Source organism: Delphinus delphis, chromosome 20 (assembly GCF_949987515.2).
Source record: "Delphinus delphis chromosome 20, mDelDel1.2, whole genome shotgun sequence".
In the NCBI taxonomy this organism is placed as follows: Eukaryota; Metazoa; Chordata; class Mammalia; order Artiodactyla; family Delphinidae; genus Delphinus; species Delphinus delphis.
Genome location: NC_082702.1, coordinates 58,176,875 through 58,203,384, shown reverse-complemented (window position 1 = coordinate 58,203,384; position 26,510 = coordinate 58,176,875). Strand labels below are relative to the sequence as shown.

General features: G+C 64.8%; 1 protein-coding gene across 1 annotated transcript in view; it reads right to left on the bottom strand.

Annotated features, from left to right (window-relative positions):
- Nucleotides 1-26,510, bottom strand: part of ZFPM1 (zinc finger protein, FOG family member 1) — a 66,969-nt gene that overhangs the window by 33,592 nt on the left and 6,867 nt on the right. The window contains 2 exon segments of the mRNA XM_060000914.1: nt 5,312-5,440; nt 8,046-8,156. Coding sequence (XP_059856897.1) covers nt 5,312-5,440; nt 8,046-8,156 — 240 coding nt within the window.

Here is a 26,510-nt window from a genome sequence, read left to right as displayed (position 1 = left end):
GAGTAGCCCCCGCTCGCCGCAACTAGAGAAAGCCTGCACACAGCAACGAAGACCCAACACAGCCAAAAGTAAATAAAATTTTTTTTAAAAAAAAAAAGGCGATACCTGATGTTCAGTCAGTTGAAATTTGTTCTGTAAACAGTGGTCACCAGGAAAGAGTTCCAGGCCCTGAGACACTTACAGGTGAAGGGGACCCCAGTCCTGGGGCTCTGATCACACAGCCAGGTCATAGGACTGGCCACCCCCTTCTTTCCTGGACCCGTGGAGCCCAGGCCACTTGACTAGCCCCCAGAGCCAATGGGGAGCCCCTGTGGGCCCCCTGGGTTCATCACCTTGCTCCCTAGCTCCGCACGGCACCCCCAGTGGACAGCCCTGAACTCGGGATGTCTGAACCACGTTGCCTCCCAGACAAGCTGTCAGAGACCTGGATGGATGTGTGCTCGTTCTCACCTCCCCTGTGCGGGACACAGTGGGGTGGGGAGGGCAGAGGAGTGACACCTGCTTGGTCCACCCCAGGCAAGTCCCTGGGTGGAGGGGACCCCCCACGAGATCTGGCTGCAGAGGAGGCTCCCGGACCCCTGGGGCCCCAAACCCAGGCCTGGGGCCCCAAACCCAGGCCTAGCGTCCATTCACTGCCCTCCCTCCGTTTTCTCATGACCTGGCCAGGAGCCTGAGGTCATGGTGACTGCCACTGGACAGAGGCTCCGACGGGGGTCATGAGGTAGGTGACAGGCTCAGGACCCCACAGTCGGAAGGGACCCTCAGGGCTCTCAGCCCTTGTGGGGGCTGCCTGTCTGCACGACCCTCTGCTTTTTCTGGATGTCAAGTGTGGAGACAGAGGGGGCAGCGGGTCACTGGGGGCCGCGCACCCTGATGGGCAGAGGGCACCGGGGACCACAGAGCTAAGGCAGTGGCAGCTACCCTCCCAGATGCGCCTTGGGGATTTCAGATTCTAGCTCTCAGCCATCTGCATATCAGAATTTTAAACAGCCAGCCCCTCGAGCGCACAAGGTCATTTCAAAGATAAAAATACCCAGCTCTCCGGGTCCCTGCTGCCCAACCCCTCTCCCTTCACACTCCAGCCGGCGGCTCAAGGGAAGATGAGGGCCGGGCAGGGCAGCCCCCTGCCCATGGCGGGCCATTCCCCACAGACCCTCAGCCGGGGGTGGGTCCCCCGCTCTGCTCTCATCCACTTTCCCTGAGGCAACCCGAGGGGACCCCCATCTCACTCGGGACCAACCCCCCCGCCCACCTGGCACCCTGCTCAGTCCCCCGGGAGCCTGGTGTGGGCTGTGCTTCTGCCGGCACTCTCCACGCCCACGTGCACGCGGACCTCGTGCCCTCAGGCCCCTCAGGGTCACCTTTCCGTCTAGGACCCCTGCCTTCCCACCCAGTCCACGGTTGGCTCGCCGGTGGCGTTTGGGCTCCATGAGGACGCAGGACGCCCCGGCCTCTCCCGAGGCAGCAGGCGTTCACCCTGCACCGCGCAGCGTGGCCTCTGCTCCAGCCTCACCCACCCACATAGCGGCTGCTGCCCTAACCGCTCAGAGGGGGGAGGCGACATCTCCGCGGCCAAGCGGCCTCTGACCCAGCCTGGATCCCGGGTTCCTGACCGTCGGTGGGGACCCCTGGGCCAAGGTGCCCATCACCAGTAGGGGCATGAGCGGCGGACCCTCCCTTCCCCGCTCCATGGCCACGTGCTCAGCTGGCCAAGGGGCTGCGGTGCCTTCCTGCTCGACAGCGGAATTCTGGTCTCAGAGAGCAGCTTCTCCCTGGAACCTGCCTGCACGTCCCCTCCCCTACCCACAGGCACCCGGGCCACCAGGGCAAGATGACGGGACTGAGTGGGGAGCTGCTCTGCCCTGCGTCCCATTTGTACAGATGAGGAAACTGAGGCCCAGAGAGGTCGAGTAACCAGCCCACAGTCGCTCAGCAAAGCTGGACCCCAGCCCAGGCAGGCAGGCAGGCTGGCTCCGGCCTCTCAGCACTGCTGGGGTGGGGGTGGTTCCCACTTGAAGTCACACTTGAGAACTGGCCGCCGGCAGCTCGTGACCTGATGATGGTCACAACGTCCAAAAGTGACCACGACACTGACCACATCCCAGCCTGGGTCGGGAGCTCTGGGGTCGCCGGGTCACGGGTGGGAGGAGGGAGCTAGCGTGGGGACAGTAACAAGGCCCGGAGAGAACAGGCCCTTTGCACACCCGCACTCTCGTGTTTACAAAGCCCTCAAGGGTCCAGGACCTCGCTGTGTCTGCAGCGCGTGTCGAGAGCCCCCTGGGAGGACAGGAGCTGGGAGGCCTCCCTCCTGCCTGGTGCCGTGTGGTATCTCCTGGGGGTCTTTGTGGCCACCTGCTCGGGGCCTTGACTGCTGTAGGCAGGGCAGCTGCGCTGCACCCGCCATGCAGCTGGAGAGAGGCACTGAGACCCAGCCTCTCTGCCGGGCTGATGTCACCTGCCCCTGGGACCCTGCAGTGTCAGCACCCTCCCCGGGCGATGGGTCTCACCCACAAGCCAAGTCTTGGCCAGCAGACAGTGGCCAGAAAGGCGAGATGGGGGCGACCACCTGCAGGGGCGGCACAAGGTGTGTGCGAGCCCTGGCCTCCAGGGCCTCCCCTCACGCAGCTCACATGGGAAACCGAGGCTTGGGGCCCAGTCACTCCTCAAAGCCAGACGGCACAGGGTGCCCTGTGGTCCAGACCAGCCCGCCATCCCAGAGGGAAAGGTGGGGGTGCCCCCAGGCACAGGTCGGGTCCCCAGGGCTGCACTTTTCCCCATGGGGGACGGGGCAGGAGGGGCAAGTGGAGATCAAAAGACAAACTCAGAGGGTGGGGTGGGAGGAGACACGAAGGGGCGGGGCCCAGAGGGACAGCGAAGGGAAAGGGGCCGGGGAAGCTCGCAGGGCACCAGGACCTGCAGCGAAGGCCCCGCTGGACACCCCTGTCCCCCTGCCGGTTCCCGGGCTGGGCACTGCCCTTGGGGACGGCGACCCAGGCAAGCCTGCCACCCTATCGCCAGCACGGCGGCCCCTGTGAGATAAGAGCCCACGGGGCCTCTCTGGCTTCCCGGCCGGGTGATAAGTGTGGCCTGTTTGGGGTCTGATAGGGGGCGGCCACCACGGCGGTTGGCCGGAGGCTGCTTATCGGGCCATCGCTGCCCACTGCACAGAAATTCCTATCTGTGGGGGCCGATAGGGAGCCCCCCAGCCCCCGAGGACGCAAATAGCGCAGGAAGCTCCTGGGTGCACCCACCCAAGCCACGGCCCCCGCGGCCACTCCGGGGCCAGGTTCCAATCTCCAGGGGCCTCTGCCTTCCCATCTGTAAAACGGGGACGGTGATACTAAGTCCGCAGGGTGGGCGGGGACCGACCGGAGGACAGCTGAGGCTGGCGTCTACACACTTGCTGCCTGAGCTCCAGAACCAGGCGGCGGGTCTGCATCCTGGCTGTGCCCCCTCGCGGGTGGTGACGTGGACAGACCCTTTAGTTGCTCTGTGCCTGGATCTCTCCGTAAAGGGGAGGGTCGCCTCACCCCTGCCTCGAGGGGCTGGTGTGAGGACCGCCTCGCACATGCCTCCCCACGGTCACCCTATCCAGCAGCTGCCCTCTCAGCCCCCCGCCTGCCCAGCGGCCGATCAGGGCCCACCGGCACCAGGCGGTCCCTGGAATGTGCGAGCCACGGGCCGAGGCAGCGCTGAGCCAGCGTCTCTGGGTGCTTCGTCGTTACCCTGTCCTAGAGCTGGGGAAACGGAGGCAGCAGAGCGGTCTGACCACGGGCACCAGTCCCACAGCACCGTCCCCTGTGTGCGGAATGGCCCAGCCCCGGCAGGTGGGTATCTGGCTCAGTTGCGCCCGACCGGGCTGTGAGGGGCTCATACACACACGACCTGTCCCTGGCCAGGTGCTCCTTGTGAGGAGAGGACGTCCCTGCCAGGGCCCTTGGGGCCCCTCCCCTGCCTGTCACTGAGTCACTGAAGTGGGGTAGAGGGCGGCCGAGTCCATCCGGAGGGCAGCGGTGTCCCTGTGCTAAGCCCCATTCCCGTCCTGGGGCAGCAGAGGGGACCCCCAGCCTGTCTGACCCAGGATGCTTCACTCCCAGGCAGCACCATGGCCCATGCAGGTGGGAGACGCTGGCAGTAGACTGTTTCCCAGTGGTCTGGGGTCACCATCTAGGCTGGGACCACCAGGCCCATCCCTCCCTCTCTGGGCCTCAGACACCTACCTACTGTAGGAAGAGGTGTGTTAAATCAGCAGGAGGACCAGAAGGCACACGTGCCACCTCATCTCCTTGGTGCCACGCAGACATCACTAATCAATCCCAGCACTCTTTCCTTGACACTTTGGGATCCTGATGAAGGGTCCACATGGCCACTCAAATTGAACCTGGCAGGAGGCCATCTCTGACACCCCTGGGAGACCATGGGGGTCCTCTCTGCCCTGGTGTGGTCTCCCTGACCCCCCGGCAAGATGAGGCCCTTGCCACGTGCCTCCTTTCCACTGGCCACTGACTGCATTTGTGTCATCACAGCTCTCTGAGGACCCTGTTTGCTCAGAGCTGTACCTCGGGGACACAGCAGGTGCTCGATGCGTGCTTGCTATGTGCACGTGCGCCCGGCCTGAGTGCACAACCTCCATTCTCTCCCTCTGTTCCCGAGGACCACGCCCTCCCTCCTTCACCCAGCAGCTCCCAGGACCCCTCCGAACTGCCCCGGTTCCCCTCAGCCGCGTCGCTTGTACTTAGGAAGCATGACAACAGCCGACACGCCCAGCCTGCCCTATACTCATACGTCGGTGGAAGCGGGGAGCCGCGGGCACAACACATCTGGTGGGCCCTCCAAGGTCAGAATTCCAGCTACAAGCGGGGGTGGGGCAGTGCTGGGAGCACGAAACCGCCTTCAAAGACACTCCTGATCCAGGACCCGGTGGCTTGGAACGGCCTCCGGCCCCCCGCCACGCGCTGCAGCCACCACAGGGGTGGGTCCTCTCCACCCACACAGGCTTGAGCCCCTAGCTGGGCTGGGAAGGCGCAGGTACTCGGGCCGCTCCAGACTCGCATTCCCACCTCCAGGGAAGCCTCAGAGGCGTATCTGCTGCTAGGGCCCTGGGGTTTAGCCCTGAGCACCGGCACAGCTTGGCGCCCACCTCCAGGGAAGCCGCTGGCCCACAGGCTGGCTGGACTTTGCAACAGGACAGACCTGGGCCTGCTGCACCCGTGCTGTCAGGGTGGCCAGCTCCCAGGACCCCCAGAAGGCTGGGCCCCAGGGCTGCCCTGGAGAGACAAGGCCGCCAGACCCCGGACACAGGCGCGCTTACCTGGCCCGCTCCAGGGGCTGCTGGCCTCTTCCTCCTCCAGCCTCGTCTCTGGCTCCGGACCCTCCGTCTCCTCAGAGCCTCCTGGGGACGTGGGGGCAGGTGGTAGCGGTGGGGGTGGAGGAGTAGCATCTGCAGGAAGGAAAACACCAGAAGGTTCTACTGAGCCTCGGGGCACCGAGTTGCCCGCCCACCCCAGCCTGTGGCCGGGAGGGACGCTGAGGCCCAGGTGGGTGAGCACGTGGCGCAGTTCCGGCCACCACCCTCCCCCCACCAGCTTGCTCTCAGGGGGCGCCGCCAGACATCTCAGTTTCTCCCCCTTCATTTTTGGTCTTGAAAAGCCCTCAGCCCCTTATTAACTGCGGCAGCGATAGCTGCCCGCCCGGCACGCCCAGGCCAGCAGGCACACGCGTGGCCCGGATCCCTGGTCTCCTCGGCCGGCAGCTGGGGGCTCCTCCGCCAGGCCCCGCACCAAATTCCAGCCCAAAGGGCATATTTGCCTTCCCTGCTGGGCCCGATAACCACCACGGCCCCCAATCGATGAGCGCCCGTAAAAGCCCCCCCTTGGTGACGTCACGTGCCCGGCAGATTATTAATACCCGCGATAAGGGCCGTGATTAACATCGAATAAATCAATCACACGGTATAAAAGTCCTATTATTTTTGGCTATAAATCAACGCGCCTGGCATCCGAGCTCCAGCCACTGCGCGGGAGCCGCACCGGGCCCGCCCGACAGGCAGACATTGCTCCTGCCGTCTTATCGCGCCCATCGGCGCGTTATCACTGAGGCCTGTGCCAGGTGCAACCCCGGCTGTTTTTTTCCAGCTCCTCCCCAGTCCCGCCCCCGCCCCCACCCCGTGCAGCCCAGCTCCCAGATCAGATAAGAGGCCCGGCTCCCCAGGGCAAAGTCCACCAGTAACCAGCCGCTAGCCCTTTGGAGAGCGTGGCCCCCATTAGCACGCAGCACCCGATGACGGTGGTGGTGATGGGGGGCCCCTCGCCACTCCCTGGGCCCTCGGAGGGGCTGGCGCCCCGTTACAGATGCGGAAACCAAGGCTCAGAAAGGGCAGGAGCCCGGGCGGGGACAGGCCGGGGTGAACGCTGGCCGCAGCACTAAACACTTATGGTGACGGTGAGGGTAGAGACAGTAACAGCTGTGAACAGAGCGCCAGAGCCCAGGCCCTGAGCCTCCACCCCGCCTGCTGCCCCGGGGCAGCTGCGGGTGACGGGAGCCCCTGCCTTGGTTTCAAGTCCTGCTAGCCTAGCCTCCTCCTCACTGCACAGCCCCAGTGACCCCAAGGGGCTGCCGCTGGGCAAAGGGACACAGGCCAGCGGGTCTCAGAGGACGAGGCTTACTGGGGGCTTGTGGTCAGCCGGGGGAGACTCTGGCACATTCTGGGGATGGGGGTCCACAGTGAGGAGCCCCCCACCGTCTGTGTAGGATCTCCACCCCCCAGTCCCAGCCCTGCAGGGTTCTCTTCCTGTCCCCTCTCTGTGCCACCCCAGGGCCTTTGCACGTACAGGTGTGTGTAGCACAAGGAACTCTACCTGTCCTGCAGGTTTCTGCTCACTGCCACACCCACCCCATCTTGCCTTCATTCCTGGTCACACCACCCACTAAAACGGCCCCATTTATGGCTACGTCTCCCCCATGGGACTATTGTCTGGGGGTAACTCAGCCTCTGTGCACAAGGGCTTCGTGGTATGGAATGGGGATGTGAGTGAGATTGCTGTCCACAGCCGGCAGGGTGCAGGGGGGCGAGGGGAGAGGGGCTCAGAGCAGGGGCCAGGGCAGAGCCCACCCCGCCAAGCCTCCCTCCGCTAACCCCCCAGCCTCAGCTCCCCCTTCTGGAAAACAGGGGTGAGGGCACTGACCTCCCCCAGGGTCTCCACCACAGTGAGGCCCAGACTCTTGGGGGGTCTTTGGGGGTCTCTGAGGGCACAGCGGGCCTGAGAGGATGGCCCGGCTTTGAGGCCCCTCCGGGGACCCAGACAGAGAAGGCCTCCTAATGTCAGGTTAATTCAGCCCTGGGTGTGTGTGTGGGAGTCTCTCCTTCCGAGTCCTGTTCTCAGCTTCAGAAAAGTGCCCCAAAACCCTGGGGAAACTGCCAGGAGGGCCCCAGGAGAGGTTCCAGGTGTCCAGGGTGGGGTAGGGTGGGGAGCAGACAGAGGGGACGGGAGAACCAACCTGAATCCGGACTTAGGGTTGCATTCCGCTCAGGTGCTTACAGGCTGTGCGACCCTGGGCAAGTCACTTAACCTCTCTGGGCCTCATTCGCCCGTCTGTAAAATGGGGTGATTTGCCTTAACAGGAGAACCTGCTCGGTACCGAGCCCCACGTGTGCTGAGGCACGCAAGCCCGTTTCATCGAGGGTACACGGAGGCCGGGAAGGGGTGTGGCTTTCCCCAGGTCACTCAGTGCCCATATGACCCCCTGCCTCACCCTGGACTAGACCTTCCCCACCGGGGCCTTGCTCTGCCCATCTCTGCCACTAGGGCTGGGCTTCCCAGACCCTCTGCAGGTGTGTGCATCTCCTCTACCCGGACCAGCCCCTCCAAGCCCCAGTGGGCACGGGCAGCCCACAGACGCCGCTCGGTGCACCGCCCATTTCGCAGGTGTGAGAACTTGAGTCCTCAGCGGGAACTGGCTCCCGTGAAGTCGCAGCGAGGATGCGGACGCGGGGAAGGGTGCCAGGATGCCAGGGCCCAGCCTGCCACGTCCACCGCCCGACTCACCTGGACTGGAAGGGCTCGGGGGCTCGGGCTCCAGGGCTGTGGCCTCTCGCTCCGGGAGGCCGGTGTCCGCGGCCTGGGCCTCTTCTCTGGCCTCCATGTCTCTGAGGGAACCTGCAGACACAGCCCCAGGGGAGTCGTGAGGCGCTGCCCCCCACAGCCGGCGTCCTGACCCCCCCGGCACAGGCACAGCCCCGGGGCCGGGCGCAGTGGGGTCCGAGCAGGGTCTCGGCCCCCCAGGCGGTCAGAGGCCTCGAGGGAGCGGCCGTCAGCACGGGGGCTCTCCCCCAGGTCCCCCATGAGTAGATGTGCGAACCCCACCCACGTACCCACCCCAAGCCCTGCACCAACGCCTGGGGGCCACCGGCCTCCTGCTCACCTCGCCTGCCCCGCAGCCTCTGCCGACCCCACGGGCCGCTCTTGCCGGGACGCTGGCCCCGGGCAGCCCGACCCCTCCCCTCTCCTCTGCTCCACGCGAGAGCGCAGCGCAGCGCTGGCGTCTTCTGGGCGGGGCCTCTGGGGCTGCGGGGTCCCAGGGTCCCGGCGCACATCCACAACCCCCGCAGGTAAACATCTCCCGGGGCTCTGCACACCTGCCCCCTGGGCCTGGGACCCCTCCTCCAGGAAGCTGCCACACTCAGGTTCTGAGGTCTGAGGTTCTGAGGGAACGTGCAGAGGGCGGGCCCCGGTGCCTGGCACACAGGAAGAGCTCGTCAGCCTGATTAAGGGGGTAAATGGCTGATGGGACACAGGTGGGTGCGCAGCGTCTGCAGTCCAGCCTCCGCGGCCCACTAATCCTCCCTCAGGCCTCACGCGGGAGGTGCCCCATGGAGCCCTCCGTACAGGTGGGAAGGCAGACTGAGTCCCCAGACCACCTAGGAGGGTGGTGAAGCCAGACCCACAGCGTGTCCCGGAGTGCAGGCCAGGGTGGCAACCTGTGCCCCCGAGGTCAGAGGGGCAGTGCCAGCGCTGTGGGCGGGGAGAACGGCGGAGAACAGCTGTCCCGCTTCACACCGCTCTGCGAATCCCCCACAGGCCCCCTCCACCCCGTCTCAGCTGGGCCCTGGGGCCCGAGACAGGTGCCCGGGCAGCGCTGCCCCCTGCCCCACCACCTTCCCCAGCTCCTCCTGTGCAGACACCTGTCCGGCTGCACCCTCTGGATTCTAGCTCTGGCCCCACAGACCCACGGGCCCCGGGCTCCCCGGGACCCCTCAGAGCTGTACTGATAGCAGGAGCGCGGGCACTCACCTCCCGTCACTTCCCGTGGCCGAGGCCGGGCTCAGACCACACAGAACCAGCCCTGGGCTAAGCCTCACGGTCTCTCATCAACGCGCCCGCACGGTGGGCTCTGCGGCGGGCTGGGCACACCCGACTCGTGCCTCTGGGACAGGTGAGAGGCCTGACCCCCCGTGACCTCCCCTGGCAGACGCCGGGGCAGGAAGGCAGAGGCTCCCTGGGCCGTGGGACTAGCCCCCAGCCCGCACTGCCGGTTGCCCTGGCGGACAGCTCGCAGGCCTGCTTGCCTAACTCCTTCTAGAAGCCCAGGTGCTTCTGCGGCTCATTCAGAGCTGGAGATGGTGCCCCAGAGCTGTGGTCCCTCCTGCCGACGCCGGGACTTCAGGGCCTCAGCGGCCGGCTCTGGAGAATGGGTGTGAAGCCTCTGCTTTCGGGGACTGCAGCGACCAGAGCCCTGCACCCGGGCAATGCCGGGCACACGCCTCTCCCGCCCAGGTGGGCCTCAGCCACCCAGGGAGGCCCTGAGCTCCTGGCGGCTCCATTTGTGGGAGAACAAAGGCACCCGCTCCGCACAAAGCGTGACAGGAGCGTGAAGAAAGAGGCTGCGGCTGCAGCAATTTACCCTAATGCGCTAATTCATTCCAGCACAATTAACACGCTGATAACACAGCAGACAGTCATCAACCAGCGAACGGCTCCAGGCCCACAGCGGGATGCGACGCTGCGACTCCTGCCCCAGCCCTGCCCCACATCTGCCTCGGAGCCACTGCTGGAGCCCCCCGACACCCCCGGGCCACCTGTGCACCTGGGTCCCCACTCCACCTGGGAGGAAGCTTTCTCCACTGGCTGGGGTGAGACGCAGCTGCTTCCCGGGGTGCCCTGGGCTAGGAAGGACCCTGCTCGACCCCTGTGGGGCCCTGTATGGTCAGACGCCCCAACTACGGAGCCAGGCCAACCCATGGCCAGGCAGGCGGTGTCCTTGTTGTGTGACTACAGGCAAGTCACTCCACCTTCCTGTGGTCGGAAAGCAGAACGGCTCTGGCCCCGCAGGACGAAACTCGGTTTCACCTGTGTGGAGCCGCGGTCAGCGCCTGGCACGTAGTAAGTGCGCAGGAAACACCACCCGTCACCAGCATCAGCTGCTACCACCCAGCACCCAGCAGGGCACTGCTATTATTAAGCGCCGCCTGTATGGGAGCCCTGTGCGCAGCCTTCTACAAATGTCTTCCCTGAAGCCCCCCGCCCACCTCGCAGCCCAGGGGTGGAGGGCCAGCAGGAGGGAGGGGCCCGCAAGAGGCAGGCCCTGACGCCAGGCACGATGGGCGGGTGCCTGGGAGCCTTCCGACACCCCAGAGGTGAGGCCGAGTCATGCCCGCTTTGCGGATTAGTCAACGGAGGCCCGGCCACGTGGACTGACCTGCCTGTGGCCCTTGGCAGGAGCCCGACTCCCCACACACACCACCCACGTGGACGCTGCTGAGGCCACGGCCCTCCTCTGCTGCAGGTGTGGCCCCATGCCTCCCCCCGCCCGCTGATGACCTGGGGTGAGGGTGACGCTGGCCCCATTGCCCGGCGCGAGGAGAGGCCTGGGCCCAAGGCCGAGCACCTGTCTGGGGCGTCCACGGGTGGTGACGGTGGTCACCAGCAGTGGGTCCGGCCCCCGCTGCCCGAAGCCCCTCAGTTATCACGGCGAGCAGACGCCCCGCCAGCCGATCCGTCTCCTGCTCATTAAGCCGGACGCCGAAATGGAAATGAAAACATAATAGCTATTTGATTGGGGGTGAGATATTTTGCATATTGGCTTGGCGCTGATAGCGGAATTTCATCAACTCCCTTTTTTCATGCTTTAAAACTGAATTACGGAGACGGGCTCTGTGCAGCGGGATGACCCAACTCCCTTCCGAGGCCCAGGCTGCTGCTGATTGATGGCCCTCCCGGCTGTGATGTGAGGCAGCTGGGGGGCCTTTGGACGAGGGGTCCTTTGGATGACTGCCCCAAAGAAAGCCGGAGCTGGCACCTGAGGAAGGCAGAATCGCCCGAGGTGGCCCTGGGGTGCACCTGCCAGGTGGCGTGCAGCGCGGGGTGGCTCAGAGCACTGGACAGGGAATCTGGAGGCCCCGGCCGAACCCCCGCCGGCCCCTGCAGGCTGTGCCCGCCCCCCAGCCACCGGAAACATTAGGAGGAACAACCAGAGCAAAGCCCCACGAGCCTCCACCTGGACTCCGCGCTTGACCTCGGGCGTGGGGCTTTCCTGCGGCCCCGCTATGTGGCTGCCATTACACAGCCATTTATGCCACAGAGGAGGAAGGAGAGGTGGCACCTGCCAGGCCCCCTTCTGTGTCAGGGCCGGAGCATGAACGCAGGCCCGATGGCCTGGGGGTGGGGTGGACGCTGGTGGGCATGCGGCCCTGCTCGTCCCCCGACATCCCCACCTGCACAGCCTGGGGTGCGGTGGACCTGAGCGCCCACGGCCTCCTTCTCAACTGCCGTTCACTCCTGCGCTCTTCATTCACTCATGAAACCTCCCCCGAGTCCATCTCCCTGCACAAGGTCCTGGGGACCCTGCAGCAGCCAACACGTACCCCCTAGGAAAGAAACGTGAAAAATCCAAGTGTGGTCATTGCCACCAAGGAGAGGTGGAGTGACAGTCAGGGAAGGCTTCCTGGAGGAGGCGACGAGTGAGTGGAGATCTGGGATGGGACAGGAGGCTGCCTGCGGGCGGGGCTGGGGAAGAGCACTCCAGGCAGAAGGAAGAGCGGGACGCTGAGGCCTGTGGCCTTGTGCAGGCCACGCCTCCCCGAGCCCAGCTTCCTCACGGAAAGCTGTGGGTTATAGCAGCCTCGTGTCATGGGCTGGGCTCAGGGCTCAGCAATGTGGTGCCCGTGGGTGCCGAGCACAGACCTGGGGTTATTATTACAACTGTTGTTATTGTTTCAACTCTCCAGGGAGGTGCCACACCTGCCCCTCTGGCGGTGCGATGGGGGGCGGGGCATGGACAGGGGCGTGGGGACCAAGGGGCACGGCTGGAGGGAGGGGAATGAGGGTCTGGGGCCTGAGGAGGGCAGTGTGGGTGGAAGAGAAAGACCTCCCCCTAGGCTGGAGGATGGCCCGGCCTCCTGTCCCGCTGGCCCTGGTCAGCCGGTGGGCGGGAGGGGGCATGGCGCTGCCAGGGAGAGACCCTGGCCTCTGGGCGGCACACAGCAGCCAGATAAGGGCCCGATAACAGAGAGAAAATAGCAACAGATTCAGACTTTCCCACCGCCGGGCAGTGGGGCAGCTCGGGCCACGGCAGGGACAGGAGGCGGTGGGGACAGCCCCGTTCTCCCCGAGGGCGGCTGCGCTGTGTCCCAGGGGCTTGGGCCCCTCCAGCCAGGACGGGCTCTGGTCCAGCTGGGGCTGGGGGACGAGGAGACAGAGGCCCCGAGCACAGAGGCGGCCCCAGCCCCTCGGGACCATGTGACTTGCTCTCTGCCCGCAGTTCTAACGAGGAGCTGGGCTGATTTCCAGGCTGAGCTGGACGGAGAGAAGCGGGCGAGAAGGGGAGCCCCCAGCAGGGACGGGGCGGCAGGCGGAGCCCAGCGAACGGGGCTCTGGTGAAGGGCAGGGGTGGCCCACGCCTCAGAGCCCAGGGCTGCCAGGAAAGGGGCAAAGGGGGGAGGCGGGCAGACAGGGGCAGGTCCTCGGCCCCAGGGAAGGTCATCAGGGCCTAGAAAGGGTCCCATTTAACCAGAACTTCTTAAAACTTTTGCCAGCACTTAGAAGGAAGGTGGGTCCCGGCCCCTGGTCCCTGAGAAGCTCGCACAGCACAGGGGTGCAGGCATCGCGGGGGGAGGCTGACGATCTGGGAGGCCCCCTGGGCGCCTGTGGGTCCTCTCGTGCCCACCTTCCCGCTAGGGTACCAAGGCCCAGCACGGATGCTGGACACCCTCGGAGGGTCCACCTCATGTCCACCCCCCAAACGTGGCTAGAAGCTGCCCACTGCTCTCCGGGCCGCTCTGGCAGGAGGTCCAGGCCCATTAGCACAGGGCCGTCCTGGCTCCCAGCTCCTCCCCGCTCCCTCCACCCTCACTCCCTGGATGGCAGCCAAACTGCTTCCGCTGTCCACGCCCCTCCAGGCCTGGGTCCTTAGCCCACGCCGTCCCTCTGCCAGGACAGCTCCCCTGCCTGGCTGAGGCCTCCTCCTACCTCTGAAATCTCTCCCACACTCGGGTCATCCCTGGAGCCTTACGTTGGTTCGCATTGTCCCCTGGGGTGTTGCTCTGCTGCTTTGCTGCCCTCCCCCAGTGCCCAGCGGAGGACGGAGGGAGACCCCGCCCCGCCGCCCACGCCATGGGAGGTGCTGCCGGCGTTGCCCCTAGCGGGCTGCACCCACGGCAGCAGGGACGAGATGCGGGCCCCCCCGCGGAGCATAGAGGGGCCTCTCTTCCTCGGCAAGCTCAGGCTGGGAGGGGCCCACAGGCCTCCACTGTGACCCGCCAGCGGCCCTCATCAACCCAGGATCAGTTCCTGCTGACAGCCAGGGCGACCACAAAGAGGATGTTGGCGAGATAATGGCTTATTCGAGTGGGCAGGCTGCCCCGCGGAGGGGAGGGCGAGGGTCTGAACCTCCGTGTGCGCCGGGGGCCTGGGTCCAGATGCCCTCCCACGCTGGTCCTCCCCCGCCCCATACCCGGTGGCAGGCGTGGCCCTGGGACAGAGGAGACGGGAGGGCGCTGGGGGGCAGCCTGGCTCCCCGCCAAGGGTGGGCTGGGTGGTGCGCGGGCGCACCCTGCAGCAGGGGGCTCACTCCTCCTTCCAGAGGAGCAGACCTGAGCCCGGACCCTCGGCCTCTCAGGCTTGGCCCCCGCCTTGGGTGGGCAGGTCCCCAGCACGGCTGGGGCTGAGTGGCCGTGGATTCACCCGCCTTTGCTGCCAGGCTGTGAGCTGGACCTGATGCGCGCAGCCTCCTGGCCCCATGTGCAACCAGGCCACGCCCGGGAGGTGCTGGTGGCACGCTGTCCTGAGAAAGCCAGGCCGAGGAGAGTGGCCAGCCGCTGGCACAACACACTCTGGGCCATGGGAGGGCAAGGGGAGCCCTCGGCATCGAGGAAGAGCTTGGGTGCTCAGAGCGGAGGCCAGCGGAGGCCCCATGCGCTCCGGGAACAGGGACCCCGTACTCTAAGGAACACGAGTGCTGCAACCTACTTCAGCTTTGAACGCATTAAAATATCGCAGGGAGATATCAGTGGCATACAATAAAATCCATCCTTTAAGTGTCATTCACCTTTTGGAGGCATGTTCACTGAAAGATGAGCAGGACAGTCCTAGGTAACCCAGACAAAACCCAGGGCCCCCTGTAGCCCAGGCTCAACAAAGAGACACTTCAGCAGCCCAAATCCCCACCCACTTCTCTCCAAAGCTTTGCAGGGGTCAGTCAGGATCTGAGACTGCCTTTCCCAGTCACTTCTCCACACCCCCGGCTGACGCAGCGCCGGGCACCCCCGCTTGGCTGTGCACTGTCCTGGCTTCCCTGTCCCTCCCCCAGACCCCTACTGTTCGCACCTGTGCTCTCACCTCCTCACAGGAGGTCTGGCAACTGGGCCGCAAGGGTGTGGAGTGCACCTCGGTTCTCCGTCTCTGAAGCCCTGACCGTGGGCCGCGGCCACCCCGACCCACGCCGGTGCCCGCCCTCCCCTGGCTCTGGTGAGGCCGTCCTGGCCTGAACCGTCCCGGCTCAGAACCGCCCGCCTCCTCGCTGCACACTTACTCCATCACTGCCTTCTCCGTCTCTGTACCTGGAGACTGGGGCATCCCCAGCTCTGGTGCACAGTAGGTGCGCCGGGAACTCTGGTGACTGCGGGACAGGTGGGGGAGGGGAACAGGTGGGCTCAGAGCCGGGCATGGCTGGGGGCCACCCGGGTCCACAGTGGTGGTGGTGGGGCCAGAGGGGAGCCTGGGGGCTGAGCCTGCTTGTTGGGGGGTGGTGTGAGCAGGGACTCAGCCCCCTGCCCCCACTGGCGGAAGATAAGCTGGCTGGCCCTGCCTGGGGCTCTGAGGCCTGGGTGAGTGTGGGGCTCCACAGGATGCAGGGAGATGGGGCGCTGACACCGGGGGTCTACACCACATACCAACCCCAGCCACCACCACTTCCCCCTGCGGCCAGCCTGCAGCTGACGGGCGAACTTGGGGGGCTTAGGTGCCCCGGCCCCAGGGCCACGTCCGGACCCCCGGCACGCATCACCCCTCGAGGCCGCACAGGGCAGGAGGGACCACGGGCAGCGCTGGGCCTGTCCCAGGCAGGAGTAATGCCACCATCACCGTGACCATGATGACGGTAGCAGAGCAAGCGCTCGGGCGGCCTCTGCAGCAGGCCGGGCTCTGGACTCACCACAAGGGCTTCTGATCCTTGTAACGACCCTTAGTGTCACCCCATCGTCCAGGTGGGGAAACCGAGGCACAGAGCGGTAAAGAAGCTTGCCCAAGGCCTCACAGCTACGGGAGCGACGGGCTGCCACCTGCTCTCTCCTCCCGAGCCCTGCATTCTCGCCGAGGCCCCCCAAACCCACCGTCCCCATTTGTAGAGATGGGGGCCTGCTTGGGGGGCACTTGGACCCAGGTCTGTGTGGCTCCCAGGCCTCCTCTCCCCTCCCTCAGCCTCAGTGTCCCTTCCTGGCTCCCTCCCCTGTGGGCAGCCCCCCTCCCTGGTCTGTGTGACTGCTGTCTGCCCCCTCGGACTGTTCCCTGAGGCAACGGGGGGTGTCCGTCTGCTCCCCTGGCTGTGGTAGGGGGTCAGCAGGGGTGTGAAGCAGCTGGCACCCAGGGCCCCTCCCTCCAGGAGCTATTGCTCCCTCTGGCTCAGACCCGAGACAAGTAAGCACAGCCCTCGACAGCTTACGAAGCTCTGCCAGGCCCCGCACCAGCACCAGCCTGTGGGGGAACCGGCTCCACAGCGCAAAGAGGGAAACGGGCCAGGAGCAGCCGCCCTCAGAGAGCAGGACCTTGGGCCACACGGCTCTTCAGGACCAAGCAGAACCGAGACTGCGCTGTGCCCGGGGAACCTGCCCAGGCCTCGGTTTACCCATATGGGAAATGGGTATCAACCCACCGACCTCACAGAGCCGCTGTCAGTGTGGACAGGGAAGGGCTTTGCGGGAGATAAAGATGCCCCCGGATGGGGGTCCTTCGCAGGAGCACCGTGATTCCCTCCACCAGGCCTTCCATGTGCTGGGTCAGCCGTGAGCAAGCAGGTCCAGATGGGGGTAAACAGTCTGGGTGGGGGGTGAACACACACCTTGGGTATCACGAAGGGCCAGGATGGGTACAGGACAAAGAATGGTGGGGGGGTGTGGGAGTGGTCACTGAGGGCTCCTCGGAGGAGGCGGTATTTAAGCTGGGACTGTGAATGGGGAACCCTAGACAGAGGGAAGTGCCAGTGCAAAGTCCCGGAATCGGGAAGGAGTTTGGTGGGTTTGGGTGCTGCGGCTGAGGAAAGAGCACCAAGGCTGAGACAGAGGCAGAGAAGCCGGAGCAGCAGGGTGGCCGGCCGGGGTTTATTCTCGGCACCGTGGGAAACTAAGCGGAAGAATGTGGATGCTGGATTGCAGGAAGGACTCCAGCGTGCAGCTGCTGAGGCCCGGCCACCGCCTCCAGGCAGTCCCCAGTTCTCTGCCACCTCCTTGGTCTGGCTCTGCATCCTCCCCTGCCCAGAGCCTGTCCCGTCTCTCGGGCTAGGGCCAGCGGGCTGGTCCCCCACCTTGGTCCCTGGGGGCAGGGGCCCAGGCGGGCAAGGCGGAGAGAAAGGGGAGCAGAGGAGGCGGGAAGAAAGAGCGGGGCCTGAGAAAGCCCAGAAAGCCCAGCCCGGCTGATAGGGGAGAGATTGGTTTCAGCCGGAGCCGCAGGGCTGCCAAGTCAACATCCTATCGGCGGCCTGCACTTACTCAACATTCATCACTGCTGAACTCGGAGACTTTATCAAGGCTAGAGGTTGGCGCCATCTCCGGGCCCGGCCACTCCCGGCCTCCGATGGGCCCGATAGCCGCTGATAGATTACACGAGATTGTTTCACTCTGGAGAACCGATTACGAACGCTCCTGGGGGAGGGGTGCAGACCACGTGGCCTGGGTGGGGCGGGGAGGGCCCCGAGGCCACTTGTGGGCCGAGGCGGTTGTCAAGAACGCACTCGGAGCACGTGACAGAGACCCCACGTGTGACTGGTGGGGAGGGGGCGGGGCGACGCCACAGCGCGGGGCGGGAGCGGCGGCCAAGGCCACGGCACGTGGCAGGGTGGCCGAGGCCACGGCATAGAGCTGTGAGTATGAAGGAGGCCCGCGGAGGAGGAGACGGGAGTCGTGCCCGAGAACAGGGGCCGCAGGCTCTGGAGTGGTTCTCTCCGGATGGGCCGATAAGGACTGACAGGTGGGAGTGGGGCCGCAGCTCATGGAGCCATCCGCGTGGCCTGCGTCAGATGGACAGAGGCAGACGGCTTCCTGGTAGGGAATGAGGCTCCGGTGTGACAGGGCCCTGCCATCTGATAGGCGGGGTGGGAGACCCCGAGGGGCATGGGCCAGGCGCCGAGCCCTCCTCAGCTCTCACCCCTGGGGCTGCAGCCCCTTGGGGCCCGTGGCCAGGTACCAGGAGGGCAGGCCTGCCCGGGCTCATCTGCAGACCCAGCCCTTGGGCACGACTGCCCCAGGTCCCAAACTAGGGCCCCCGTGAGAGGGTCCTCTTGTCACGGGGACTCCCGCTCCCGCTTGGGCTCTGGGTTTCATTCACACCATGGTGCCACGGCCCTGGGGGGGTGGCTAGCTCCTCTTCCTCCAGGCAGGCCCTCCTGATGCTCTGCAGATCAGCAGCGGGATGTACACCGGGCCTGGGAGACTCTAGTGTCCAGACTTGGGGCCACACTACCCCAGGTGTCTCTCCAGTGCCCCGGGGATGGCGTGCAGCAAGAAAGGAAGAAGCAGGGTCCTTTGGGCGGGCCTGTATCCCTGCTGGGTGCGCCTGGGTCATAGGCAGCCAATCTACTCTGCTCCCACTGAGGTCCCGAGGTGCTTCCTGGGCCCACGGGGAGGTGGTGGCTGTGCAGGGCTGGACCCCAGACCTCCTGGCCCAGTGCATCCCTCGTCTCCACGGGGCCCAGAGCCACAGTGTCCAGGAAGCTGGGGGCGGCGGTGCACCTGGGCTTAAATCCCACCGGCAGGCCCCTCACCTCCCTGAGCCCGTTTCCTCAACTGAAACATTGGGAGTTAAAACAACAGCTTCAAATTCATGGATAAAAGTGGAAGGAAGGTCGCCCAGGGCTGGAAGGGGGAGGGAGCCAGCGTTCCACGGGGACAGAGCTTCTGTCGGGAAGACGGAAAATTTCGGGAAATGGATAGTGTTGGTGGCTGCACAGCCTCCTGAACGCACTTACTGCCACTAAGGCACACACTGGACATGGCTAAACGGTGAGTTCTGTGTTATCTGTATTTCATCCCCCCCCACACACACACGAGTCTGCCGCCCACTGCCTGCCGCCCAGTGCCGTGGAGCACACAGCCGGTGCTCCCTGAGTGCCTGTTCCCTTCCTTAGGGATTCAGAGACACACAGCCCTCCCCACAACGCTGCCCCAGGCCACTGCTGAGTGCAGAGATAGGCCAGGGCTTGCCGGGGTCTGGTCCTGCGTCCACGGATCGGGGCTGGAGATGCTGGGGAGCACGTCCATGACGGAGGTCAGATGAGCTGACCGGTCCCGTGAACGGTCCCAGTCAAACCTCTGCAGCGGGTCATGGCCCAGCTCTGCTGCTCTCCCACGGAGTGGGCCAAGGCTTCCCTGGCCTGGCTCCAGCCCCTGCAGCCCGGTGCCTCCGCTCCCCGCCCCCATCCAGGAATACCCAGGGAGCCCAGACCGAGCACCAGGCCTGTCCCAGCTGCTGTCCTCTCTCCCCAACCGTCACGCCTCTTTCCCGGTTAGGGCTCTTGCCTCTGCTGTTCCCTCTGCCAGGAACGCTCTTCCCCCGACACGTCATCTGCCTCTGCCTGGTCTCTCGTCCACCCCGTTCCCAGGCAGCCAGCCCCGGAGCAGCGAGGCCGAGGCTCTGCGCACGACCCCCGTGGCCGCGACCCCTCGCAGGGGCTATTCTCCTCCCAGTTCCCTCTGCTCCTTGGTTCTGCTTTGCTCCCCTGGGACAGGGCCCAGGGTGGGGGGCAGATTTAGAGCCCGGTCGAGGGAGTATTCATGGAGCACCGGCTGTGTGCCCTGCGCTGTGCTGGGGAAGGCAGAGCTGCTGCCCTGCCGTGGTCACCCAGCGGCAGTCTGGTTCTGGCCTGACGGCCCCCTCCCCGTTTCCTTCCCCTTGATCTCAGCCCGAACTCCTTCCCTCCTCGCCCCTCTGCTACTTTCCACTTATGCATTTTTGAAAAACGCCCACGCCTGTGGCTGCGTTTCAGGTCGCAGAGCCCTGTGGGTGCCATGGGAGCTGGGGGGGCCTCTGGCTGGACTCTGGGCCCCATCTTGCCAACAAGACATCCCAAAGGTGCAAAGTGCCTTTGAACATCGTGAGAATCCCCCCAAGTTTCCTGAACGCTTCCTATGGACATGGCCTCTTGTCAGATTTCTGAAATGGGAGCTGTGGAGAACCCCGTTTCCAGAATACACCACAGCCACAGATAGAGGAGGACGCCCCGGAGAACCTCCTGTGTGAGCCCTCACTGTGTGAATGGGGACGCAGGCCCAGGGAGCACACAGAAGCCCTGGAGGCAGACCCTCCCGTTGCACAGACCGCGACGCAGGTTTGCGAGGCAGCTTTGGCAAACGGGCTGGACCGCGACTCCCTAGGATGGTGCGGAGGCCCCGCCCCCAGCCTGGTGCTCCACGGGGCGGCAGAGGGAGGGTCCAGGTGAAAATCCCAGCGGGGGAGGGCAGAGGGGGAGGGGACGGCACGCACAGGGGCTGGAGGTGCCCCAGACACGTGGAGTGGGAGGGGGAGCTGGCCGCACTGATCTCGGGAGTGCCCAAGTCCTGGCCCCCCAACTCAGGCTGTGGGGGTCTGGGCTCTGCAGGTCAGCAGGAGGTCACCCAAAGGCCCGCCTGTCCATCCCCCTGCGCCCAGTTTTCCATCACTGGGGCAAGGTCCTGCCCAGGACAGTGTCTCCCCACACTAAGGGCCCGCCTGCAGGAGGCCCGCCCCCCCGCACAGTGCTCAGCCAATCCCTAGGCCTCACTCCTGCTCATTTGCATGCCCGTTTCCATTGGCTGAGGACACACAGGTTAGGCCCTGGGTTCCCTGGCTGTGGGGGTGGGGCGTGGGGGGCTCGATTCTGGGGAGACCATGCTGGGTGGGATGGGGGGTGGCACTGGGCTCTGAGGGCCCTGGGCTGGCTCTCGGGGAGACTGGATCTGCTGGGCCATTCTGGGGAGCCTGAGGGCTAAGGGGCTCTGGTGGGAGGACCAGGTTCTGGGGGGTGGCTTCTAGGGGTGCCAGGCTCAGGGTGACCCGTCTTAGCCCCAGGTCTGCTGCTCGGAGAGAACTCTGGTTAGAGCGCAGGTACTTCCTTAAATCCTCCCCTCCCCGCCACTATGAATGACTCAGAGCAGGAAAGATACTGACCCAAGGTCACACAGCCAGGACGCAGCAGCACAGCTGGGACCTCGCCTCCAGTCCTGGCTCCCCACCCCAAGCCTGGGTCCTTCCCTCCAGGGAGGGCCTGTAGGGCCACTTCTTATTCTTCGCTGCCTCGTCTCAGGGAGGGCTATTTTTCCCCTTTCTTTGCGAAGTGATGGAGACATTGATGATGATTTTACGAGAACCCGGTCCCCCTGCTTTCACCTTAGAACTAGTGGCACCATTTTCGCGGCTCTGAGTTGCAGGGCGGTGGGCTCGCGGGTGTGTGAGTGTGTGTGTGTGAGCGCGTGTGCACAGGCTTTGTTCCTGGCATTTTGGTGGGTGAGATAAGAGGAAACAACAGAACCGCTCGGAGAGGCAGGCAGATAGATAACAGCGATAGGGCTGCTCCACCACCAAGCCTATCTGCTCTTTATCGCAGTTCCCTTTTCTTTCTTTCAGGTTCGGGGGGAGGGCGGAACACACCCCCCAGCCCACCCCCACACCCGGGACCCGAGCCGAGGGGCCTCCCTCTCAGGCTCCCTCCCTCTGTGTCTAACACACCCAGTGTCCAGGCCCGGAGCTCCTGGCTGGAAAGGGCAGGGGTCCCGAGGGTCGGTGTCACCACTGAGATGGGTGACAGTGCAGCGGCGGCAGGGGAGCATCTGCGCCCGAGAGAGAACCCAGATCCCTCTCACCACCCCTGCAAAAGGGCCCTGAGGAGGGTTGACTCCCGTTTTAGGACGAGGGCAGGGAGGCCCAGAGAGGTGACACCGCAAGGCTGTGCGGGGCCCGGGATTTGAACCTGGGCCTCCCTGGCCTTGAAGGGGGTGGTCTGCAGAGCGGGTACTGAGCTCCTTCCTTGAGAAGTCCTGTGCCCCCCGGGAGGGCACGGCTGGGCGGGGACAGGGAGGCCCCAGGGGAGATGACCAGAGGGGCCACTGACTCCCAGCCTGGCGCCTGTGGGGCAGGTCTTAGTGTCTTCAGCCCCGTTTTACAGATGTGGAAACGGAGGCTCAGAACAGGGAAGTGCCTGTGAGCCACAGCGATGGGGGCGGACCCCCTAGCCTCCCTGTGCACTCTCTCTGGCTCTGTTGAAAGCAGAGGGTCCAAGGGGAGGGCTCCCAGAGCCACAGGACCGATGTTCCAGAACCACCCAGGTCACTGTGTGAGAGCACAGGGCCCTGGGCCTCTGCAACCTGGAGCCATGTGCCACCAACAGCCCAGGAAGAATGCTGGCGGGATTCGAGGAGGAGGTGCAGCAGGCACCCCCGCAGGTGCCCTGAGAGAACCCCGCGTCCCCAAAGCATGTGTCCCAGGACGCTCTCCCTGCTTCTCTCCCGTCCCCTGCCTCAAAGGCCGAGGAGGCCGGAAGTGCAGTCACAACCACCGCACAGGTGAGGAAGCCGTAAGTCACTTGCCCAGGCGCCCTCCCCAGGCGGCAGGATTCAGACCCAGTCACCCCACCCTATGCTGGTCCCCCTCCGCCATATACGCACACACTTTACTGGAAATAGCTGACTTCCTTTAGAATACTGAAACAAAATAAAACCCCAAAGACAGAAAGAAACCGACTTTATCACCAAAGGGGCCCATTTTCTGAGGACAGATGAAATGACCTCCAGACGCAAGCAGGAGCAGCCGCCCCATCATCCATCGCTCTTGGACAGGGCTGTGTGGCCCTGAGAAGCCACTCACCCTCTCTGTGCCTGGGCATTTCCCCCCAAAACAGAGAGGGCAGTCCTCTTAGGGCAGGGGGAAGCTCATGGCCGCCAGCATCCCCAGAGCCTGCAGCCAAGAGGGAGACCCAGACCTTGACCAGGCCTCTAAGTCAGGTCTCTACGGCTTCCTCCCATGCTGTGTGACCTTGGGTGGGTTACTCAACCTCTCTGAGCCTTGAGTCCTCCGAGGAGAAATGAGGTCAGAGGTGCCCCTCCCAGGATACCGGGAGGACTCTAAGGATAACACAGGTCACGCCCAGGCCTGGCATACAGCAAGCGCTCAGGGAAGGGAGCTATCAGCTAACAATGGCTCCATTCGGATTTTAAGCGTGGAGACCCAGAGCCACCCAGAAATGTCACTGACTGTCCAGTCAGGCCTCCTGTCTCTGGGACCACAGAGAATCTCGTTTCTCAAGAGTTGCTTAAAAAATAAATGCAGAAAGCAAGGAAAATGGCCGGCTGCCCTGCGCCTGCCGGGAGCCCCAGGCAGCTCCTCTGCCGGGCTTTCTGCATCGAGGGGGCGAGGATGCCTCATTTCCCCTCCGTAGCGTCCCCTCGCCCGTGACTGCCGCACCTGTCCCTCAGCGGGGAGGATTAGTCCCACGGTGGCCCCAATCGCACTCATGGCACCATCAGCAGCGGATCTCATCAGCTGAAGGAGGCAGCTTTACCCAGACAGACGCGGAGATGGCACCTCAGTCCCATCAGGGCGCCAGCCGTCACACGCGGCGGCCGGGCGGGCCTCCGAAGGCAGGGTGGCTGGGGACCGGGCAGGGAGAGAGAGCTGGGAGCCCCTCCCTTTCTCCAACTAACTGGCAGGTGGGGCTCCGCCGGGCTCCTTGACATTTACCGGGCACCGACTGCATATAACCAGGCGCCGCTCGTTCTAGGGGTCAGGGAGGGAGAGGAGAGACCCCAGCCTGGGCCCATCTGACACATGAGGACACCGAGGCCCAGAGATACGTCCCAGGAGACAGAGGCGAGGCAGCGGGGTCCACACACCCAGCTCCGGTGAGCTGGGGAGGTTGAAATCTCCCACGAGGGCTCAACCCTTGGCCCTCGTTCCCTCCAACACGGTCCCTGCCGCTGCTGCTGCCTTTCCCAGCGGAGGCCTCTACCTTCCCTCCCCAGCCCAGGCCCGCGGACACTGCCTTTGTGCAGAGGCCTGGGAGGTGCAGGCTGGACGTGCCAAGGTTGATGGCCGGCCCAGGGGGACAGGACAGGCCGGGAGAGACGGCCCCCACCCTGCCCACCCTCCTCCCTACCTTCTTTTTCAAAAACATAATTTATCTGTGTATTATCAAGAAATCCAGACACTTTAATCAGTGAGCTATGAAGTCAGAATTTCCATTCTTATCTGCGGGAGGAGTGGAAATGGAGGAGATAGTGCGAGGGATCGCTGGTGGGGAATGTTAATGGGTGGAGAGGCTGGGCCATTGGCCACGGAGACGCCGTATCTCCCCCATTATCAAGGCCGTATCTCGCCAACCATCTCGGCGCGGTAATGGGGCCAGTTCAACTTTCCGAGTTATCACGGGAGCTGAAACCTGCGCCTGCCAGAGGCCTGGACCGGGGAGACAGTTCGGGCGGACCAGGCCCCGGCGGGCAAAGCCAGGATGGAGAGGAGGACCTGGCCGGGGCCCATGAGGGCCTGGGTGCCCACTGACCATCAAGGCCACTGCAGTGAGAGTGTGTGTGTGGCGGGGCGCGGTCCCTCTGCTCTCTGGGAAAATGTCTGGTTTGGGCGGAGCTGGGTGTGTGCATATTGTGCAGGAGGGGAAACTGAGGCAGGAGGCCACCTCAGAGCCCCAGTGGGGCTGGGGTGGTCCCAGGCCCTCCCGAGCCGTGCCAGGCCCATGAAGTGGAAAGGGTGGGTGGTGTGGGGGCATGGTGGGGGGACCGGGGTGTGGGCAGCCTGCCCTCCTGCCCTGTGGCCCGCAGGGTCCCCTATCACCTCTGCTGGAAGCCTCTTCCAGGCCCCAAGCCCCAGGAGCAGGGTGGGGACATCCTGGTGGGCTCTGCGCCCGCAGGTCCCGACCTGAGGCTCGGGGTACGCTCAGTGTGACCCTAAAATGCTGGGGCTTCCTGCCTGCCCTCAGGGCCCCGGCATGGGATGCCCCAGGGGATGGGGCACCCAGGGCCCATAAACAGAACACATCTGCCCATTCAGAGGAAAGGGCCTCCAAATCCACTCATTCCCCGGGAGCACTTAAGCTGAGGTGCGGAGCGAGAGTCCCACCCGGGGATACCCCCCACCTGCTGCCTAGAGGGCCCATGTGACCAGGAACCGCCCCAGGAGGGCCTGGCCTTCGTGTGCCGGTTCAGCTGTGGCTCTGGTCTCTCTCCTGAAGCTGGAAGGCTGGGCAGCGGCCACTTTGGCCCAAGAGGGGTAGGGACTTGCCCAAGGTCACACAGCCACCAAGGAGACCACAGCTGGACGCTGCCTGGAACCGCAGGAAAGCCTCAGTTTCCTGGATGTAAATATGGGTGGCACCAAGCCCCGCAGGGAGAGCTCTGGCCCTGGACACCACAACCGTCGCCATCCTCTCCTCACTCCCAGGGTGGGGAGCTCGAGCCGCGGTCCTGAGTCTGACCTTTAAACCCTCTAAGCCTCAGTTTCCCCTCCATGCACCGGGCTAACTGCTGAGCCCCCCTCAAAGGCTGTGAGGGGAGGACGTGAGCTCACGGCTGCAAGTGCTGGGCACCCAGCAGGGGCTTAGTAAATGCTCAGCTAACGCCTGGTCTAACGGCCAGTGACCACGAGCTGGGGTTAGTCTCGGGATGAGCTTGGGGCCCCAGTAAACGCGGGTCAGATGGGGGAAGCCTCAGCTCTGTCTCTCGTTGCAAGGGGCCAAGGGCCCGATGGTGGGCCTGGGGAAGCCCCTCGCTGCTCTTCGGGCTGTGGAGCCGTGTTTTCCCCTCCCGTAAAAGAGGTGATGGGGCCCTGGTGTAGCCGGCAGGCCCAGGGGAGGCAGATCGAGGGACAGGAGGTAGAGGGGAGGGGCCTGCCTATCTGTGCCCCAGCTCTGGCCCAAGGTCAGCCACCACATTCCTGCCCCAGCGGGCACTGCCTTCTCCCAAACAGGAGACTGGGGGGAGGGAGGAGGGAGGGGAGGCGGGGAGGAGCTGGGCCCAGGAGGCCCTGGGAGGACACAGGATGACTCAGGAGGGCAGGACAGGTGACTGGGGGGCCGAGTGGGCACTGCCCAGAGAAACCTCGGCCCTCCTCTGGGGTCCACAGACCCAGCTCCTGGATCACAAGTTCCTGAGCATGTTACTGTCTCCCAGGGCCTCAGTTTTCTTGCCTGTAAAATGGGTCAGTCAATAACGATGATAATCGTAACAGCAGGTAAGACCCTTGGGCAGGAAAGGGACTGATGGGGCCTGGGCCCGCCCCGCCTAAGGTGCAGTCAGGGCACCCGGCCCACGACTCCCTCCCTCTTCAGAAACTAACACACGAAGGGGAGGAGGGTGGGAGGCAGGCCTCTGTGTGAAGCGTCCAGCCCTTGGGGCTTCTGGCAAAACGTCAGTAGTGCAACCAGCAGCTCCCAGGGCTGCCACGTCCACCAAGGACCTGCCTGCGGGACCGCACTTTACAGTTTGTATCTGGGAATCTCACGGACCCCACATGCAGGCCCCAGGAGGGAGGTGCTCTTATTAAGCTTCTGCTCCAAAAGCAGGAACCGAGGCAGGAGAGAGGCCACCTGCCCACAGGGTCACAGCAAGGCCAGGACTCGAGGCCACGTGGCAGCCCCCCGCTGCAGTGGCCTCCCGCTCCGGAGACACGGGCTGGCCTGCAGCCCGGAGCCCTCGGAGGACGGTGCGGGCCCCGATCTCTGAGCTCCCACTCCCTGCTGTGGGGCACCGGGTGGGGATGGAACCCCCGGGCCCGGAGGCAAAGGTCCCTGTCCTCAGCCCGCCCAGTGGTCCCACGGACAGCTGGGGTGGG